Source organism: Neopelma chrysocephalum, unplaced genomic scaffold (genome assembly GCF_003984885.1).
Source record: "Neopelma chrysocephalum unplaced genomic scaffold, ASM398488v2 Primary Assembly neopelma1_59, whole genome shotgun sequence".
Lineage (NCBI taxonomy): Eukaryota > Metazoa > Chordata > Aves > Passeriformes > Pipridae > Neopelma > Neopelma chrysocephalum.
This window is the reverse complement of record NW_020897714.1, coordinates 2,653,639-2,674,912: the sequence shown is the minus strand read 5'-3', so window position 1 is coordinate 2,674,912 and position 21,274 is coordinate 2,653,639. Positions and strand designations below refer to the sequence as shown.

The 21,274-nt window shown below is 39.9% G+C and overlaps 1 protein-coding gene across 1 annotated transcript; it reads left to right on the top strand.

The window, feature by feature from the left end:
- The first annotated feature begins 2,820 nt into the window (after window positions 1-2,820).
- TSPAN8 (tetraspanin 8) lies at window positions 2,821-19,434 on the top strand. Its single transcript, XM_027680860.1, has 8 exons — window positions 2,821-3,004; window positions 8,323-8,385; window positions 11,875-12,003; window positions 12,631-12,705; window positions 12,790-12,897; window positions 14,348-14,497; window positions 16,524-16,607; window positions 19,169-19,434. Exons 1-8 carry the CDS (start codon window positions 2,945-2,947, stop codon window positions 19,220-19,222), a joined length of 723 nt encoding a protein of 240 aa, XP_027536661.1. The 5' UTR covers window positions 2,821-2,944; the 3' UTR covers window positions 19,223-19,434.
- Window positions 19,435-21,274: the final 1,840 nt, after the last annotated feature.

The window sequence follows — 21,274 nt, the reverse complement described above, 5'->3', positions numbered from 1 at the left end:
TCAGGACCTGAATGTTTGACTGACTGTACAGTGAATCATCTGATATGGGACTTTGGTCATAGTCTGACCTTGTAGAGGCACCTCACAAGAAGAAATGAAGGTTGTAAAATGAGAAGAAAAAGACTCAAAGTGAGAAAGGCTTGGAGGTGAAGGAAGAAAAAAAGTATTGTAAAGTTGCTTGGTATGTGTCAAAGGGGAGATACTTTACTCCAGGTTCATTACAGACATACTGACATTTTTTTTCTGCCAAAATATGCCTCTCCCTTTCCGGTTTCTTGCGTGAGACAGTGGGCAAAGTCAGCACGTTGTCATAGCTCCCCTGTTGTGTTGGGAAGCTGTGTGTGTTTCGTCAGAGGGTTCCACCCTATGCTGCACCCAGGTTATGCACTGATAACCCTCCTCTTCTAATCTGTAAGGAGGAGCAGTAAGTGAATGGGTTGTTGCAACTTCTTTTCTGGGAAAAGCTTTTGAGCAGTTGAGAGTAGGGTATAAGCCGATCATCTAAACAGTTAGTGGAGGGGTAATGGGAGCAATTTCACATGCAGACAAATACCAGCAAAATTTCTCATGCCATTAGTGTCATTCATAAGCCTCTGCAATTATCTGCATGACCTTTGTGCTTGTAGGTACAACTGCTAACATAATCTGTGCCATAATTGTGACTTTTCCCTTCTGCAAGACATATAAAGAAGCACTGTGTAGCCAGAAAATAAGAAATAGGCAACTCATACAGAAGATTAAGCTGAAAATCTGTCACTTAGTGGAAACTGCTTGTTTGCTTTTAATTTTAGATGGCATATTTTTGCTTTGGATACCATTAAATATAGACATGAAACATGCAGGAACTGTAGCAAATTCAGATAGATACTGAGTTTCTATTCACCAGCTGATTTAGCATCTTGAAATCTGGGATCTTACCAGAACTTGCTTGTGGTTATGTTCAATAGATATACTAAAAAAAAAGAAAGAAAAACCTCAGAAGTTCTGGGTATTTGCACGTGAAAGGTCCTTGCCCACTGGCCTTGTTTGAAGAGCCAGTGTGAATGCTCATCTTGCTTCCTATATTATTATTGCCTTTGCAGATTTTCCCTCAGACATCTCTGACTAAATGCCTGGGCTAAGCATCTGATAGACAACAGTGCTACAGCTCAGACTTTCCCTAATGAATATCTACTCAGTGCAAAGATTTATAGCTGTGTAGTTTATGTACATAATGCTGCTTCCAAACTCCACTTATAATAAACTTAGTTTGCATGGTCTGATTGCAGACTTATCTTTTCAAATCCTGTGTCATCTGTGATTCCCTTACTACCCTTTATGGTCTTTTTCATACAATTTTATACGGCCCTTTAAACTTTTCTCCTGATTCATCTGTGGCTGTGGCATCCCTCCATAAAGACAGCCACATTTCTCAACTTACTTATTTATTAAGTGTGTTAGATCTAAACCATACCACATAGATTTTTCTTCCAATCCTTATAAAATCTTTATTTCATGAGCGCAATTATTTTTAGGAACATTCTCAGATTTAGAGTGAATATTGCAAAATAAGCCATTCAGACAGCCGATATAATGAAGTATTATTCCAGAAAGGATCTCAGAAAGTCAGAGGCAGATATAAAGCCACTCCTGAAAATGGGAATGGTTATAGCTGTTTAAATATAATTAGTGAAAGGGAAGGGAGAGATTACATCACACCTTCATTAAAAAGCTATTTTAGAGAGCAGCTAGAGGAAGTTGTTTTAAATGTAGAGTAGATGGGTTTTTTTGTGGATCCTACACAAGCCAGATTCTAAGTTACATCTTTTTGTCACCATCTACAGGTGCGTTACACACTAACACTTTCTATTTTTTTCAAATATAGACAGCAGATTTGAGGAATGGGAACTGACACTGAAGTCTGAAAAATGGGTTTAGCTAAGAGGGCTTCATAAATCAGTTCAGACCAGTGTGTCCTTAGTCTCTTACATTGTGTTCACCTCCAAAATAAAGCTTCTTTTTTATGACAAACTCAGAGAAACCTGTGTCTGACCCTCATTCCTACAAGGACTGCTGTATGGGGCTTCTTCAGAAAATAGGCTGATAGAAAAAAAAGAGCAATGACACCTTTATTTTTCCCTCAAGATTCCTAGTTGGAGGGACACAGAAGAAAATAGACAAGACATAAATCAAAAGTAATGAAATAAGCTTATTGCCTTGACTTCCGGAATGAATCTAGCTCCTGTTGCTGAGAGGTATCCTGCATCTGATGCCAGAACTGGGATTGCTGCACTTGGGTTCACAACACTTCTGAAAACCTACACAATGCTCAGGTTCCTGAGATCCTGACTTGGTAAGGAAGAGGAAAAGGATCTGAAGTAGATACTCAGAGGGAGAAAATGTTGGCAGATTCCTTACCCCTCCTCTGCCAGTATAAAGCAGACCCATCCCTTTATGTCGACTGAACATTTGAAGTGGCAGTTGTGAACATGACTGAACAAATGCTGGCAATGATCCCCAGGCAGTGAAAGAGTAAACCCTGCAACGTAAAGCATTAAGAAATGCAATAATTTCCACCTCTTAAAAGCAGGTCTGTAAAATGCTTTTATGATCACTTCTCTTTCTCCTTAAACTATGACTTTTGCTGCATTATTTACTTTTGAGGTGTCGGACAAGTAGTGGGATTACGGAGAAGTACAAATCACCATGACACAATAAGGGTCTGGAGACTCAGTGATAACATCTGGTAGTGCTTCCCCAATGCTCTGGTTAATATTTACCTGTGGCAAAGGAACTATTTAATTGCCGATAACTTGGTCATAATTTTTGCTTTCAGTAGCAGAGCATGGTGTATTTGACATGGTTTGAGAGGTTTTCTGAAGACACAAAACCAACTTTTATATCAAGGTCAAACTCTTAGGAAACCTTCTTCTGCAGTGCTCGCTTTTGTCTCAGCTTGTTGAAAATGGCGGGTGTAAGCAGCTGCATGAAGTATTCCATGTTCATCTTCAACTTTTTATTTTGGGTAAGTTGATGTTTAAACTGTTATTAGTGATGTATGAAATGTGTTCACCATTATTTGAATGCTGTAGTTAAAGGAATTGTAAAGAAAATAGAACATAAGTGGAACCAGAGTATGATTCTAAATCAGAGAGGGGAGAATATGTTTAGGTTTTGTCCTTCCTTTTGTCTTTTTCCTTCTAAATACCTTTCCTTACACATTCAAAAGTAGACAAGCCACAACTCTGTCTCTCTGTTCATATTGTGCCCCCCATGTCAACAGACATGACTCTTCTCAGAAGAGAGTTCACTTACAGTTCTTTTCCATTTATTGTCTGCTTCTTGCATCCAAATGGTATGATCTTGAAAATGTAGTTGCAACAGAAGATGCGGAAAATTCACTTGATTTTTTAGCGTCCTAATTGACAAATGGGTTTCATATCTTTGTGGTTCTTTGCTTTACATTCAGTACATAATTCGTTTCTGGTGGTGGACAGTAAACGTTTGTAAGATGGTATGAGCTGGCAGTATTACCAAATAGCTGTATCAAGGCCGATACAGCACAGGGCAGCAGGCAAATTTCTAGGTGTTATTTGAACCATATTTGTGTATTTATGACATCTCAGCTGGTTTGCAAGAATTTCAAGTCCTGGAAGCTCTGGAAAGGTTCGAATTAAAGAACATTTCTCTCACGGTTCAACCTCACTCTCAGATTTCCTGACAGAGATTTGTCAGTTCACCAGAGGTTCACTGAAACCAGAAGCGGAACTACTAGCCACATTATGGGCTGCTCCTCAAGAGATTTTTTACAAGTGGAAAGGTGATACCATTCAAAAGGGACCACAAAAAGTAGCCCTGGAAAATTTGTGGGTAGCCAAAATTAGAAGAATTAGCAAAATTCTTTTATAGTTTGTGGACCTTACAAAGAAATTCCTGACAGGGAATGGTTTGGACTGTCTCCTCCATTTTCTCCCTCCACCTCTATCAAGGTAGATTGAAGATATCTGACATTTGTGTTGAAGTTTTTCTGCCACAGTACTTACAAAAATCCGTACATTTCTAAATTGGACTTCCTGCCCCTCAGGAAGTTTTTCCTGTTGTTGTGGTTTGACCCTAGCCAGCAACCAAGTACCAAACAGCCACTCACTTACTCTCTGACCAATGGGAATGGGGAGACAATCAGAGGAGTAAAAGATAGAAAACTTGTGAATTAAGACAGTTTAGTAGAGAAAGCAAAAGCCGTGCACGCAAGCAAAGAAAAAAATAAGGAATTAATTCACTGCTTCCCATGGGCAAGCAGGTGTTCAGCCACCTCCAGGAGAGCAGGGCCCCATCACATGTGACGGTTACTTGGGAAGACAAACACTATCACTCCAAACATCTCCCCTTTCTCCTTCTTCCCCTCATTTTATATGCTCAGCATGATGTCATATTGTACGGAATATCCCTTTGGTCAAGTGGGGTTACCTGTCCTGACCGTGTCTCACATCTCTATGTTATCAACCCTGTGTTCAGCACAAATCCAAAACACAGCCCCATACTAGCCACTGTGAAGAAAATTAACTTTACCCCACCCAAACTCAGCATACCTGTTCACATTCACCTGTATTTACTGTAAGCTAAAACAGGGGCAAATGTCTCAGACTAGCATTAGAAAAGTTCCAGACTACTTCTGAAATGAACATTTGAATAATGCCCCATGCCTCCAGCACTGGTTTCCTAGGGAAAAAAAAAAAAGGGTGCGATCCTGAGGGAGTCTTAAAAGTAGCATGTGTGAAACAAACTTCCTATCTTTATGCCAAAGTTGGAAAATCCATACTGTATTCTGAGGAAGAATATGCTGAGAGCATTTGCTGTGCATGTGACTGCCTGGATGGAACAGACAAGGACAGGAATGCAGCTGTAGTTAATTATTTTAAGGGAAGGTGTTTAGCACTATCATGATAGGGAAGAATGGAAAAGAGGAGGACAGGCATGCAGCCATATTTAAATTTTTTAAAGGATGGTGTTTAGCACTATCAAGATTGGAAAGAACAGATGTGGTGCAAACAGGAAAATGGGCTCAAGGAGTACAATGAAACTGAATGCTTTGCTTCACATTGCTGTCTCTAATTCCTGGAAATCACTAAATTGCTGTAGCAAGGTAGAGGGAACAGTGATTACTCTACATCCACTGGTGTCACAGCTGCTCTCTCTACTGCACAAAGCAGTTGACAAGTGGAAAATTACAGATAGTGGGAAATGAAGGTTACTTTAACCTTAACTAGATAAGAATGACAGTTGCGTATTTACCTGGTGTCCTTTCATTTTACACCCTTTGCAATCTCTCTGGGAGTGTCCCCTCTTAGAAGGCTCAGGAACGGGCTTCCTAGCCTTCTGATGCCTTTTTCTAAGCAGCTCTTACAGCATCACACTAAGTGTGTAAGTCCTGGAATAGTCTAAAATAGCTCTGCAAAGTGACTATGGCTTCACTACATGACATGTGTCCCCTGGGAACCTACAGCCCCATGAGCCCCATGCTGGGCTCTAGCATATCAATAGAGTTTTGCATCTTCCCAGTTTGATGAAACATAGCTGACCATGGATTTTTTAAGACCTGTGCTTTGGAGGTGGGTGCCTATACAGAGTTTCTAATAGTCCTTAAATTAATTCTTGTCACTTTCGTGCATTAAACCTCACACATTTGTCAGATTTTTCCTATTTCGCTTCTTCAGAGTTTGCAGGATATCCAGTCTCACCTGCTGCCTTTATTGTGTCAGCTTCTGCTATGCCACATCACAAAAAATTGTAGAATTGCCTTGTTTTTTTCATTAAATACTGATATCTGATGCCAGTTTGAGGCAACATGCTTAGTAACAGAGTAACTTTGATCAGTTGTTGGTACTGGACTTGCAGTTCCACCTACAAACAAAGTGGCCCCTTCCCCTAACCTTACATCTGAACATCTCGATTCCTGGAAGTAGCAAATAAGCTTAGCAGGTATGTTGAGCCATAGACCGCATTCTCTGTAAAACCTTCCTAGTGCTGTTAATTTCAGGTATCTCAAGGAAGTGTTCCAGTCAAATGTTTTCTTGAACAGAAGCAACCTTGTAGAAAGCTTCCCCTGATACCCTTGAACTGATTGCTTGAAAAGTGTGTGTCAGTGGAGGGAATTCCCTATAGGTTTGGTATTTTTGTGTATGAGAAGTGCAGAGTCTTGATACACTGGCGGTCCAGAATCACAGCAGGCTCATCTGAGGTGATAGTAATTTAACTAGGCTGTATTTCTTTGTCACACCAAGACTGAAGGGCTTGAGAAGAGAAGGACCAATCAAATTTGATAGACAGCAGTTTTGTTCCTGTTCAGTTCATGAGACTGAGATAAGATTGCTGATCCTTTATCAAGAGTTGAGGTAAAACTACAATAGCCATCTAGTTTTGGGAAAATGGGTGAGGACCTTTGCAAAGACACTAATTTTATTCCATCGGAAAATACTGGCTTCATTAAAAATGAAATTTCCTGATATGAAAGTTTCTTTAGTTAAAACTTTATTTTAAGAAAACTTAAAAATTAAGATGGAGTATTCCAGCAAACTTGAAATGTTCAACTTGGACTCTTTGGGAACAGACCATTTTTATTTGTAATTTCAAAACTTTTCTTTGCATATTCTTATACACTTTCTATATTATGAAAATAAACAGAAACAAAACGTTAAGATTTTACTGAAATGCAAAATTTTTCATCAGACTAAACCATATCTATTTATAAAATTAAAATATATACACTCCTTACTAAAATTTTGATTTATAAGTGATGTTTCTTCTTTTGAGTGGAGGAAATAGATACTGTAGTATTCCCATCTGACTGGTAAGTTCCTGTACATTTAGCTATATTTACTTCTACTACTGTGCTGTATTTTTATGGGAGGTCCTATGTAACAAGAAAGGCAGTGTGCCAAATTCTGTTTGGATTTGTAGCAAAAGATGCATCAGTGGAAATTTTCACATTAGCGAGCCCATGTTGTCTGACGAATAGCCACATTGCTCACATAGCGCTGCTGAACAAGACCCAATGATACAATCAGTTTCTAGGCAGATTCAGTGGGATTCACAAGGTTTCATAGGGAGTTCTAGTTAAATTTGATAATGTTTTATAGCTGTCATTGATTGTACAGCTTTCCTTTTCGTGTTTAAAATGTACTTACAGGAGCTTTACTTAGAGTAGGAAAATATGTGGTACTCATGTCTAAGTTCTGGCTCTGTTCCATATTAAATAATCTGCTAAAGTCATTATAGTCTTTGATGCTGAATATTATATGCAAACTTTTGAGGGGAAAATATTTTGAAAGAAAAATGATCTAAAGGAGATTAAAATAATTATTTTGTTTTTAAAAGGTTAAGAATAGTCCCAGCCTTCATGGGAAACTCATAACAACATTTCAGAGCAATTTATGACTTAAGTATTAATGGCATACAGGAAGATAATTCTAAATATGACTAGTCTCTGGTCCTCACTTTCCTACCAATCGTCTCAGTAGGCACAATTCTTACTCCTCATTAGCCTCTTAATAACCTGTCTCCAACATCTAATAAAGAGAAATTCTGTGTAAGAATCATGATGGACAAGGTTAGGAATAGGGTGACTGTTGTACAGTGGAGTAGTACCTCAACAATCAATGAAACAGGAGCTCAATTAGTGATGAGGTAATGTATCTGGACCTGGGATTCATCTTCCCTGGCTTCAACATCTTTAAGCAAGTCATTCTGGTCTAACATACATATGTACATGATCACGTATGGTTGTTTTCTGTAAAAATATAATGGAAATAATTACTACTGGCATTTTATGAGGACTATTCTAAGGATTGGAGATGGCCAGATACTGCTGCATTGGAAACAGCAGAAAGACTTTATTTAGGACTTTTCCTGGTAGTTTTACCATAGAGAATATGTCTCTAGATATGCGTCCTGAATAAATCTAGAAATAACATTTATGCATACATCTCTTGTCAAATCTCACATTTCCATTATACAAGAAATGTTGTTTACAGACAGGTTATATACATACAATAGCAATTTATATTCCTCTCGGAATTGACAGAATTTCTGTGTGCTTCCCAACCACATGTATAAATCATCAAGGAAATGTGTAGTCCTCTGAGGCAGAAACATCAGGGATTTGGTGCATACCTGAAGATCCAAATTTTCCTGCATATGAATCAATATTCTCTGCTCCAGCAATTCATGCTTCTTTCACTTTGCCAAACAAATGATTTCAGAAGTTTGGACAGCATCTGGTGCAATTTGGATATTGAATGTTAGTAAAAATTGTTGACTTTTCTAACTTGTTGTTTTCTCCTGCAGTTGTGTGGTTCCATTATTTTGGGAGTCTCCATATGGATACGTGTCAGTAAAGATGCTCAGCAGGTAAATGCATGCAGTCATACCAGCACCATGTAAAATGTGGAAGCTACTACATACACTTTGATTTACCATCTTCATTTCCAAAAATTTTCTGTGTTTTTGTTGAGGTGGTTTGTGTGGGTAAAGATTAATGCATTTTATGATGTTAAGATTAAACAACACGGTGCAGGTAGTCAGATAAAGTGATTGATGCAAGCAGAGATATGTGACTACAAGAAGTGTCTGCTAGTGTTATTAATGTAGTTTCATGCCGATGCACACAGATTTCTGTTTGAAAACGTGTCTCTCTCCCTTAATGGAAACTAATGATGTTATTGATTTCAGCGTTAGAATAATGAGGAGCCATGCAGCTCATAGATTTTCAATGTTTTTCCCCATTAGAATAGTATAGTCATATATATTCCTAGGGTTTCTTCATATATTTGTAGGGGATATTTTTGCCTCTCAATAACACAATTCTTATTTCCTTAGCAACTGCAACTTTGAAAGAGAGCAAGGATTTTTCTCTTCTATTGTCAGCAGCTCCTTAAAAACACCGTATCCTTCCTCCCTCATATTTATAGAGAAAGAATTTTAGTTACCCAAAAATCTTTACTTAGAATTCATAGAATCATAGAATCAGTCAGGTTGGAAAGGACCTCGGAGATCATCAAGTCCAACCCTTGATCCAACACCACCGTGGTTACTAGACCATGGCACTAAGTGCCACATCCAGTCTCAGCTTAAAAACCTCCAGGGACAGAGAATCCACCACTTTCCTGGGCAGCCCATTCCAATGCCTGATTACCCTCTCTGTAAAGAATTTCTTCCTAACATCTAACCTAAACCTCCCCTGACAGAGCTTGACTGTGCGCTCTTGTCTTACTAATAGTTGCCTAGGAGAAGAGATCAACCCCCACCTGGCTACAACCTCCTTTCAGGGAGTCGTAGAGAGTGATGAGGTCTCCCCTGAGCCTCCTCTTTGCCAGGCTAAATAACCCCAGCTCCCTCAGCCTCTCCTCATAGGAATTGTGTTCAAGTAGCTTCACCAGCCTTGTTGCTCTTCTCTGGACTTGCTCCAGCACCTCAATATCCTTCCTGAACTGAGGGGCCCAGAGCTGGACACATTAAAATGCCCTGACAGCCCTCCTAGAGGGCAGAAGAGTCCCTGAGTTCCCCTCCCGAATTTTTGTATGGGTTATTAAATTACTTCAGACTTTATGACTTTATTTTCTTCAAAGCTAGGGAAAATATGATTTTGAGGAGCCCTTGGTCTTGCAGACATGCAGCAGAGATTGGTCCTGTTGTGGCAAAGGCCCTTTGCTCCCGTGGGCCCTTTTGCCCAGTGTGCACCCAGTGCCACTTACTCTAAGGTTTAAGCAGTATATTCCTTCATGTGAATTTGGGACATAGAAATACAAATGAATTGGAAAATTTAACTTTTATTCTTCTATTTTCAAAAGGGCTTTCTAGCCATAAAAGTGGAAAAATGGCCTGATGTGAGATGGAAACATTTTTTTCAGCTTTCAGTTTGAGGCTTTAGTATAGTTTAAGCTGCAGTTCTTCAGATCACTGCCCTGCTGCTCTAGCACAGTCCGTCAGTTAAGAATAATAGTTTTAAAGTCAGGATTTTCCCATCTGGTAATAAAAAGATGGTGGAGATAAGACAATAGCTTTATATGTCTCCTGCCATTTGGCTGATGACACTGTTGTCTTTAGCCAATCCCAGATGTCTCATGACTGGCAGAGGATGGATGCAAGAGAACTTGGTTCATGATGACATTGTGTCATTGGGTAAATTAAGTCATGGTGGAGAGCTCTGCCATTCTGTCCTGTGGAGGAGGAAGAATAACAACTTTCACTCCTCAATCAGTATTTTGCTAGAAGCTAAAGTTGCCGTACTTGCTAGTTGACAGTCTCTAGAATGATGGCTCAGATGGTACAATGGAGCTTGGAAAATCACAACTACTATTATCCTTTCTTATTTTTTGAGAGATTTCCTATTCAGAAAAACATACTTAAATGTGTGACAAACTACTTCCCTGAAGTGCCACTTAGTATTCCCCAAAAATCTGTGAATTAAAAGTAGGGACCAAAATGGAAAGAATTTCCTCACAGTTTTGCTTCCAGGCAGGCAAAGTTCCCATTCAAAACCAATGTATATTTCTCCTGAGTAATAATTGAGCAGAGCATAAGGATTTGGCTGTAGATGAATAGAGCTTTCTAAGAATAAATAACTTGGAAGGGGAAAGAACAGCACATTCTTCAAATTACACTTGTCTATATACCTTTGCAATTATCAGAAGACAAATGTGACAACTTCCAGACATTTTTGCTAATCTTGGCACCAGTCACACTGGAAAACATTCTTTGAACGTTTTCCTCTATTTTGGCCTTTGGCCTTAGTCAGTCCTGTGGGAACTGAATAATTTGATGTTTTATAATATTGAGGTATATGAATTGTTTAGTGAATGTCCCACACATCAAAATAGAGTCCTCATCTCTGACGGTAATATTAGAGATCATGCCTGAGAAAAAAAAAAGGAAAAAGAAATCTCCTTTGGAAAATACATCTATTTCTGTAATATATCCAGCATTGCTCTGAGAAGTGTTCTCTCAGGAACAGCCACAGATTATGTTCTTGGCCTTCTAATGACAAACAGAGGTTTTGTTTCTTTGACATTTGGTTAATGTAGGAGAGGTTTTGAGATAATCAAGTTTGCTACTTCCAGTAAAAAGCAAAGATTCATCAACTGAAAGCCAACTGAAAACCACTTTAAAGACAAGACATTTTTATTTACTCTGTAAAGTTGACTTTCATCTTGTGTAGAAACAAAGATTGTGAAAAGCCAGGTTCTACTGAGCTCCCCACTAAAACATTTAAGAAGGTAGCATTAGACCTTTGTTTATTTGTGGGCGGAGAGCTCAGGAACACATGCAAACGACCAATATGATCAGGCAAAATGTCCAATTTATTATTTAAATAAGTCAACTTTTATACAGTTTAGTTTGTTTTGGGCACATGCTTACAACAAGGTGATTGAATAGCTCAGTCTGTACACGCGTCTCATGTCTCCAGTTCATTGGACCTGATGTTCTGTCCACGCGACCTGAAGTCATACTTGGCATGTAGAGGCCTTCCTAATTAGGGGCTTTCCGAAATCTGCAGGTGTACCTTTATCTCTAATTTCTCAAGGCTTTCTTGCTCTAAACATACTATATTCTCAAACCTTATAACTAGACACACAGCTAACAAGTATAAACATTGCATATTTTCACACAGTCTATACGTATAAACATTACAGCATGCAGCCACGTCAAGCAAGGCCTACAGAAAGCAGGAAAAGTTGTTCAGAGAAATCTCTTTGCTCCGGCTACATTTATTTATGAATTTCTCTGTGGTTGCCAGACTGTTTACTTATTAGTTATGAAGTGATTATCTTGTTTTGGGGGATATAGATGTTTTTAGGAGGACTTTCTTGTAGTTGAAAGATTTCTTTCCTCTTATTTCAGGAGCTGGGGATAAACAGCAGCGCGTCTGCATCAGTTGATCTGCTGATTGCCGTGGGCTCCATCATTATGATCCTTGGGTTTCTGGGGTGCTGTGGTGCTATAAAGGAGAGCCGGTGCATGCTGCTTTTGGTAGGAACGAAAAACATTTGTCTACCTTTAACAGACCACAGCTACATTCGATGGATAAAGTCCTTGCAAGTAGTATCAAATGAGGATGGGAGCCTTTTAGTTTAACCAAAAGCACTTTTATGATCATGAGTTATCACTGCTTACCTTGAGCTTGAGCCTTTTCTGAATTCTAGTGTGGTAAAAATGATGGGTGATCTCATCAACAAGACGAGACGGTCCAGAGAGACTTGAGCTTGTTTTCCATCCAGTCATCACCAAAGGTCCCTCCATTAATCCTCCTCCACTAACTATCCCATTTAATTTCATAAATTCCCAGTTGCTCCCTTTGCTGGTCCACCTAGAATGTCCTCCGTGTTCTCCTGCCCAACAACTTTCACATACACATTGTCCATCTTGGCACCACTCTGGTGTGCACCTTGTTATGATCACCAGCTGTGCACACTCTGTCTCGAGCACCCCATTTTCTTATCGCCAAAGAAGAAATAACCAGAGCGGCTCTGACTGGAATTGCATTCTACCTACATGGTTTTTCAAGCACATGAAAGATTAACAGTAATTTAGAAGAAATGATGTCATCTTGGTTGAAAGTACTATAGTTTCCTCCCCTTTTTGTTTTTTTTTTTCTAGTTTTTTATTGGACTGCTTCTTATCCTGATTCTTCAGGTCACAGGAGGTATTTTAGGAGTAGTGTACAGATCTCAGGTACAGTATTATTCTATATTTTCATTGATGTCTTCACAGAGTTTTATTTGTACCCCATAAATAATAATATATTTTAACCTGCAGGTTGAAGCATCCGTTAACCTGACTCTAATGGCTAGTGCGGATGCACTGAAAAGCTCCTCACAAGATTCTAAAGAGTTTCAGGAGAAGTTCCAAAAAATTGAGAGAGAGGTAATTAAAAAGCAATAAAGGGCAGGGGTTGTTGCTGTCCATTCCATCTCTACCATGGGTCTCTGCTTCATTTTGGAATATCCTATTGTCATTAAATGACACACCTTACTGTCTGGGAAGGGGGAAGAAAATATGATGAGAGGTTTGTTTTTATTGTACTTATACTTTTCCTGGCTTCCCCCAGCTGCAAGACTCCAGCAGATAAACACTTAGTGCCAGCTTGTTCCTAGGCATCACACAGAGAATACCCTTGAATCTCACTAATATCATTGACAGTGTAAACCCTTTCCCCTTCCACTAGTAAATGGATCTGTACATTGACAGAATGCTTGCTGTTTGATTTAATTTTTTAGTTCCTAATGGGTGATGACTTTGATGGATAGACTTATAGTTAATTCCTATGTTTTTAAATACTGCTGCATGAAAGAAAAAGAAGAAAGAATCAATACTTAGGTGTCTTATGTTACTTCCACTTCTTCTTCCTCATTGCACCCACAGTCTTGTCCTCTGCTTCTGACACAGCTTATTTCTTCTGATATAATAGGAAACTCCCTGGAGAGATGATTGAAGGGTGAGCAAAATAAAAAATCCCATAATGACTGTATTAATTTTTAAATAGACCAGGACTGGTTTATTGTGTCCCACAGCCTTTGCTTTTATACAAAATTATGTGAACATTTACAGCTGCTTTTTAAAAAAGGGAGGACCTCAAACCCAGGTCTGCAGCCCCGAGCTTTAGTGGCTTGAATAAAGTGGAACATGAAGTGAAACTGCACCTGGTTTAGGTTTCACAAACCCCAAATGGAGCCCTGGTCTCCTCAGACCATTTCTAATTTAAAGGGATAACGATTGTTCAAAGATCACTATTGTTTTTCTAGATTTCAGAGTTTTATGTGTCTGAATTTTACATTTCCAATCTGTTTTTTCAAGATGTGAAATGTGGATGTTACTGGAGCTGTTACTTACGTTCTGCAAGTATAACTTACAAAAAGAAGACTTGATTCTCAAAAAATAGTATACCCAGTGTTGTTCTATGTTCTAATTCCATTCTGGCATTGACAATTACTGGCTTTATAGTATGTTAATGTTTTTTGAGCACTTTATCATGAAAACCAGGGATTTTTTTCCCTATTTCTTTTCTTTTTTTTTTAAACTTGTGCACTTTCATTCTTATAACTGGTATGGAAATCACAGAATCACAGAACACGCAGAGTTGGAAGGGACACACAAGGATCATCAAGCCCAACTCTTAGCCTTGCAGAGGACCATCCCCAGGAGTCACACTAAATGTACAGGGTGTTTGCGACATACCAATTTGGGCCAACTTCCACATGGCAAAAGATAAAAGAAAATTTGTCCTTCATTGTTCCTCTCAGCTCACTCACCTACTCTCCTCAAATTGAATATTACTACTTTTTTCCTCATCTCCCCATTTCCTCCTTTCTGGCAGTACCAATGCTGTGGATTGCTGAAGGGACCTGAAGACTGGGGAGACAATTTTAAAAATCCTTCTGGTAGCTATAAAATCTGTCAGTGTGAACTAGAGAAGCCAGCGCAAGACCTCTGCTTCAACTTTCAAGGCAGATACGTCTATAAAACGGTAAGAAAAATGTAATGTTCCATCTTCTTTCCACAAAACCAAGTTTTAACCCAAGGTTGTCTTTGGTGACAGTTCTGTATCTTTCCAAAAAGGCAAAGTTTTGTTTTCATTTCTTTACCCAGATGCCTCTGTGCCATTTGTCAAAAAATTACTGTGAATACATGAAATACTCTCCTCCTCCCTCTTCCTGGGATGCCTCAGCAGTCTGCAATGGTTACTATTGGTGAAAAAATATTATGGCTGTGAGGCCAGGATGTACCTCTGGGTCAGAGTAGCACGTCAGCTACTCTTTGGCTCTCATTCCTACCCCAGAAAGTTATGTTCCCACCCAGGCTCATTCTGGTAGTAGATATGTTGACTTAGAGACTTTCAAACTGCTAAGGGATATTGAAAAATGACCACATTAAATGCAAGACCTTTGGAGTTCTATAATCTTTTAATAAAAAAAACCACACTCGTTTTGCAGGATCTGCTGGGAAGAAACCTTACATGTTATAGGCTTCATGGCAACATACTTAAAATGTGATTTCCTACAACTATAGCCTTTTGAAAACCTTGTAACAATTAATAAGGCAAAAATATCTGGTGACAGGCAACAAGAAAGAATACTCAAAAATTGGTAGGTGGACAGTAAAGATCTCAACTAGTTAATTTCAAGGTTTACCTGTCTCCTTACAAGGAAATTCAAGCTCTATGCATATGTAAAAAAAAAATAAGAAAAAAAAAAGTCCACAAAATAATTTAATTTTTAGAATGCTAGCGGTGCAAAGTTTGCCAGTGTGCACCTACTATAAAGCAGATATTAGCTGATGTCCATTCTGGTTGTACACTTCTGTAAATGCACAGCTCTTTAGTCAAGTTCTGCCTGAACAGTAATTTCCTCCCTGTGTAGTCCCACAGAAGCAAACACTATTTTAAACCAAAGAACAGTCTGGTTAAGTAGAGGATGCCAGAACCCAATCTAGAAAAAAGATGTATACAGAGAGGCTGTTTTGGCCACTTTTTTGGCCTTAGGCAAACCCTCAAAGGACACACGAGAAGCCATCAATGAAATTTGGCAGGTGCAAGATGTTGCTCACGTGAACTCAAAGATTTCATAGTCGTGTGAGATGCTAGTAGAGACATCCAACTCTTGTGATTGGGAAAAAAAAGATTTGAAGATCAGTACAGTTCTGAGTCAGCTTAAATGAGAGTGTTTTTCAGGTGAACTAGAAGACATTGGTCTTCTCCTTCTATTGTGAGGGAGGAAACAAGGTGAAAGAATATAACTATATTGAAGGGGAAGGTAGTTGTAGTGTTGTAGCATAATGTAATTTTGATGAATTTAAGCTGTACTTGGGTTTCGCTACAGCGTGCAGAAGTATTGTCAATGCCTGGAGAAGATGTAGTTATTGTAACAACAAATGTATGCATATATTCAAAAGGAGAGTAGTTCTGCATAGAACTTCAGTTATGATCACTCTCTTCCTTCCACCCTCAGCCCAAGACCACCAAACATTTGACAAAATTAATTTTTAAGCCAGTTTTCATAACCAAATATTTTTAGTTGAGCCAAACTCTAATAATAAGCCTTCAAATTTCAAATCCAAAGATCAGATTGGTGGGAAACTGAAGTTCTCTTTCAGATCTGGTCATGGCTGCATTGGCTCTAAGTGAATGATTATGAAGTGAAAGTAAGAACAAACACTTCTTTCCTTGTTAGCTGAAAATCATGCAAACATTAGGCATTACAGCTGTATGTCTTTGTTTGAAACTTTACCTTTTTATGGTCAGCTACTAAATTTATCTTCGTATTTGGGAAGGCAATGACTAGATATCTTTCTCAGAGCATAAGGTACACATAGCTGTGTTCTTTGTGTTCATTAGCAACAAGCCAAAGTAAATTCAAATAGCCTTTCTTTAACACAGAGTTAAGGAGAAAGAGAGAAAGCATGGGAGAGTTATTTTAGCAGACGCATTCCTAGTATTAGGATAATATTAGGATAATATTGCTCACCTGTAATTAATCATTTTGTCTTATTTTCAGCCTTGTGGAGAAGTGATTATCAAATACCTTAAAGACCATCTGGTCATAATTATAGGGATCGCCTTTGGACTGGCTGCTATTGAGGTATGAGAGTACACCATTAAAGTATTTAGCAGCTGACAAGCAATATGTTTTACTTAGAAATACATTGGGAATGGGATTAAAACACCTGGCTTGCTCAATTAATAGTCAAGGGAAAACCAGCTCTCACCTTTGCTATAATCTTACTGTTATTTCATATAAACAGTATATGGCTGCTGTGCTGTGAACATCAGGTGAGATCAGACCACCCTGCTGCCTGTGCAAGCTTATCACGTGGGAATGTTTCTGCAAAAAATTGACAGTCCTGCAGCCAGGCTGTGCCTTGATAGCGAGACCGGTGGACAGATGGGCATGCACATATATAGCTCCAGAAGACATAAAGCAGAATAGCCAGACTTTTCCGCCTCTTTCTCTTCTTTGTGTGAGGAAAAACTCATCTCCTAAGAAAACTTAGCCCCTAAACTACATATTTGTATCATGGAGAAATTGTAGAACTAAATTATAATTCCGAGGCATACTTTAGCCATCTAGATGGTGCATGAACATGAATGTGTCTGAGTGCACACTTGTGACGCTCCATGCATGTGTGTAAAAAAATTCAGAGTATGTGAACTGCTTATTTTAATTGCCTCATCATACGCTGAAGAATAACATGCACAATTTTCTCTGAAGAGAGGAGGAAAATAGGTGAGGTTATCCAGCCAGCTACTTGATTTGAATTTGATTAGGAGAAAATAACAAAGAAATGGGATTTCATCATGTTGCTTTCTTTGGTCATTTTTTTCCTTTTCACTCTTCCTCCTTGGTTTTCCTTCTCCCCCACTCCTCACCAGTGGATGTTTGAGGGAAAAGCAGAAATGACAAAGATTGCTGTACAGAGTTCATTCTGTTATTCTAAGTAAAAATTTCTTAACATCATTGGCAGAGGATTGCTCCTTGTGGTAGAAGAGTGGGCAAGAACCCCAACTCAAAAATAGACTTCCAGGAAAATAATAGTAAGCAGGGAGGAGTTACGTAGCTGCAGGACTGGGAGAAGACAGGCCACCAACTTCTTACTTGGCACAGACTTCATGGCATTTAAAAAGCTATATGTGGCAGGTCAGATCTCTCACTCATATACTGGCTTTGGGGGAAAAATAGGTGAAATACACCAATGTTAAAAGGCCTTAAAATATAATAAAAGTGTAAAATTACATCTGTATCCCTAAGGCAAGTTATAAGTCACTTTGCTCTAGTTACTGCAGTTATGTGAGTTGTAGCCTTTAGTTCATTGGCCATCATTCTTTCTTGTTCTCCAGTTGACATTTTCTGTGGTGGCTGCCTCTCCCAATCATAAAAGGATTAGAAAACAACATGAATAAACAATATGAGCCTCAGCTGGTACAAATTGTCAGCTGGCAATTTATACTCGATAAACATTTAGCCTTTCCAAAGATATTAACTTATTATGACTTCTCAAGCAATTGCAAATCAAAGGCCACATGCATAACAACCTCTCTTCTCTGGAAAACCCCAGATAAAAAGAAGGGCCCTTCCCCTCTCTGCCTGCTCCATTATGCCACTTGTGGGTTGTTACTGGTTTCAGCTCACCCTATTAGTGGAAATGATACTGAAAAGAAGGGCCCAGTTTCACCTGGGCGCAAGTGAAAATATGAGCATGCCCTGTCGGTTTATTCCAGCTGTGAGTCCATCCCCTTGTCTTAGCTGCACCCCTGTGTTACATATCCTCTTCTCTACCTCTTCCTTAAGTAAATTAAGTATGCTGGTGTTCATGTCTTCATAAATGTCAGTTGGACGCTTTCCACTTTTGTGGAACACCTTCACAGACTGATTAATTCTAAATCTGGAAGGAAACTTTCTGATCTTCTGATCTCACCAGCTGTCTGTCACAGGCTGTGGAATTTCACCCAGTAATTCCCACCAAAGGAGGTGACCCTACTGAATTTTCTATTCTAAGTAACAGCTTCTTCAGTGGAATCAGTGTTTCTATCCCAAATCTATTACTGATGAATATAAAATATTAGTTCCATGATCATTTGCAACTCAAAATGTTGGGGTATTTGTATAAATGTGTACCTGTATACAGTAGGCACACGCATATATATACCTGTATCCATAACACTTTGCACATATATTTACAAAAAAGAGAGTGACAGTGGAAAAGAAGAAAGATTTCAAAGGGAAATGACCCTTAGAATACCCAGTGAAAGTTCCTCTAACTTTATTAAAAAAGAAAATACTGAATGTGTGTCTGAATTTCTTGAACTTCTTAGTAATTGCTGCTCTTTTACAGCTAACAACTGCATTTTAAACACCCAGAACTACAGGATTTCCCAACCAGAGAGGCAATCTATCTTTTAAACAAATGAAACTTCTCCACCATGTCTGCAGTCTTACCTATGGTACATACTGCCTTCATTAAAATGGTTCTATTCTCTAGTCATGTTCTTTAAGAGTTACATTGGAAAAGATCTTCTGCATAGCAGATTTAGCCTACATGTAAATCCAAGATATTTGCAAACAAAATATTCCCGCTGTGTATCAGTTGTATCCTGGGATTTCCAGAACAGCCAAGTAATACCAGAAATGTCTTTGTTTTCCAGATTCTTGGTTTGGTGTTTTCTATGAGCCTCTACTGCCAGATCCGGAGAAAATGAAACTGTGGAAGTGTCAGAATGACATCACCAGCCAAATAGAAACCGTTCTGGATGGAAGAATGTTTGGCTTGTCACATTCAGATAATTATATGCATGATCCAGGCAGCTGTTCTGATGAAAACAGCAGCTCTTGCATATGTGGATGCTTCACAATTTCAAAATGACGTCTTTATACTTCATAAGGCTTAATTATGTGAATATGATTTTTTATTTGCAATAAACATCTTTGTTTATGTTTCTTTTGTCCGAAGACAGTATTTAAGTCACGTTGAGATGCCGAGTTCACCGTGCAGTGTGCCCACACAGGTGTTACACCACCCATAGCAGAGTCACCATAAACAGCTGCATACCATCATGCAGTGGCTGACTGCTCCGGGGAAATCAGGCAACTTTGCTTGTGGGGCAATGTGTTTTCATTAAGAGAGTCACGGGTCCGTTTGACATTCGATATGGTCAGTGTTTTGTTACTTGCGAGAAGTACAGGGACTAACTTGTCTCCAAATAGGAAAGCTGTGTTTCCTTTCAAGGATGTTTAAATCAGTGGCTAGAGATGAGATGGCCACCCTCAAATCCAAAGGATGTTTAGGTTGCATGCATTAGCTGGATTTGATGGCACCTGTTTTGCAAATAAGCATCAATGTTGAAACTCAAGCTCACGTGGAGACAAGGTGTACACAGGAATCATGTGGGTGAGGTTTCACCTGGAGGAGCTCAGGTGAGCCATGGGCTTTGCAGCAGCGAGTGGACTAACGCAGGGCACATAGCAGCAGCCATATAAAGCCTGCCTGCCTTTGAACTGACCAGTGTGTGCAGGTGTTGGGGCCCTGAGGTGCTTACAGCCCTGACTGTCCCTGCCCAGCACCCTGAGGTTCCCCCAACACTGACCCCACGTCAACCTCCTGGGCTGGTTGATCCCTGCCCCAGTGATGTCATGGCAGGGCTGGTCTTCAGCTCTCTTGCCCAGCCATGGGTCCCACCGAGCTGGGCCCACCCCTGGGCCTGTGTCCTAGTCTGGCCTCAGCCCATCCCCAGGAAGTGCCTGGTGCCAGGGACTGGGGCCTTCATGGTGCACCCCCTGCTCCATTTCTGACTGGGATGGAGAGATGGGCCCTGCTGCCAGTCTCTGCCCTGCCTCTCCAGGGGAACCCATGTGGTCCTGGCCCCAGAGGAATTGCTGGCCTAGGTTGCTTCCTGACAGAAAGTAAATGGCATCAGGGAGAAGATTTTTTAAGATACAAAGATACCTAATTACGCCCACCAGGACCTGCTGAGGTTTTCCACAGCATGCTGATGGCCTGCCTGCTGTGTGTTGGGTTTGGTGATTTCATCAGCCCCACTAGACCACCATCTTCTTCTGTAGGAACAGCTTTCACAGTATCACAGAATATGCTGAGTTGGAAAGGACCCTCAAGTATCATTGAGTCCAACCCTTAGCCCTGCACCCATTCCCAAGAGTCACACCCATTCCCAAGACTAACACCATGTGCCCAAGAGTATTAGACCAATGCTTCTTGAACTCTGTCAGGCTTGGTGCTGTCACCATTTCTCTGGGAAGCCTGTTCCAGGACCCAACCACCTTCTGGGTGAAGAACGTTGTTCTAATATCTAACCCAAACCTCCCCTGACACAACTTCATGCCATTCCCTTGGGTCCTGTCATTGGTCACCACAGAGAAGAGATCAGTGCCTGCCCTTCCTCTTCCCCTCACAAGGAAGTTGTAAACTGCAATGAGGTCTCCCCTCAGTCTCCCCTTCTCCAGGCTGAACTGACCAAGTGACCTCAGCCGCTCCTCATATGACTTCCCCTCAAGGCCCTTCACTATCTTTGTTGCCCTCCTTTGAATGCTATCTAACAGCTTAATATCTTTCTCATATTGCAGTGCCCAAAACTACACAGTGTTCAAGGTGAGGCTGCACCAGTGCGGAGGAGAGCAGGACAATCCCCTCCCTCGACCAGCTGGCAATGCTTTGCCTGATGCCCCCCAGGACACAGTAGGCCCTCCTGGCTGCCAGGGCACTGCTGACTCATATTCAACTTGCCACTGACCAGGAC

Coding starts and splice junctions, on each gene's coding strand:
- TSPAN8 (XM_027680860.1), top strand. CDS start 2,945: ATGGCGGGTGTAAGCAGCTGCATGAAGTATTCCATGTTCATCTTCAAC. Junction 3,005..8,322: donor TCTTCAACTTTTTATTTTGG/GTAAGTTGATGT, acceptor TTTCTCCTGCAG/TTGTGTGGTTCCATTATTTT. Junction 12,004..12,630: donor GCCGGTGCATGCTGCTTTTG/GTAGGAACGAAA, acceptor TTTTTTTTCTAG/TTTTTTATTGGACTGCTTCT.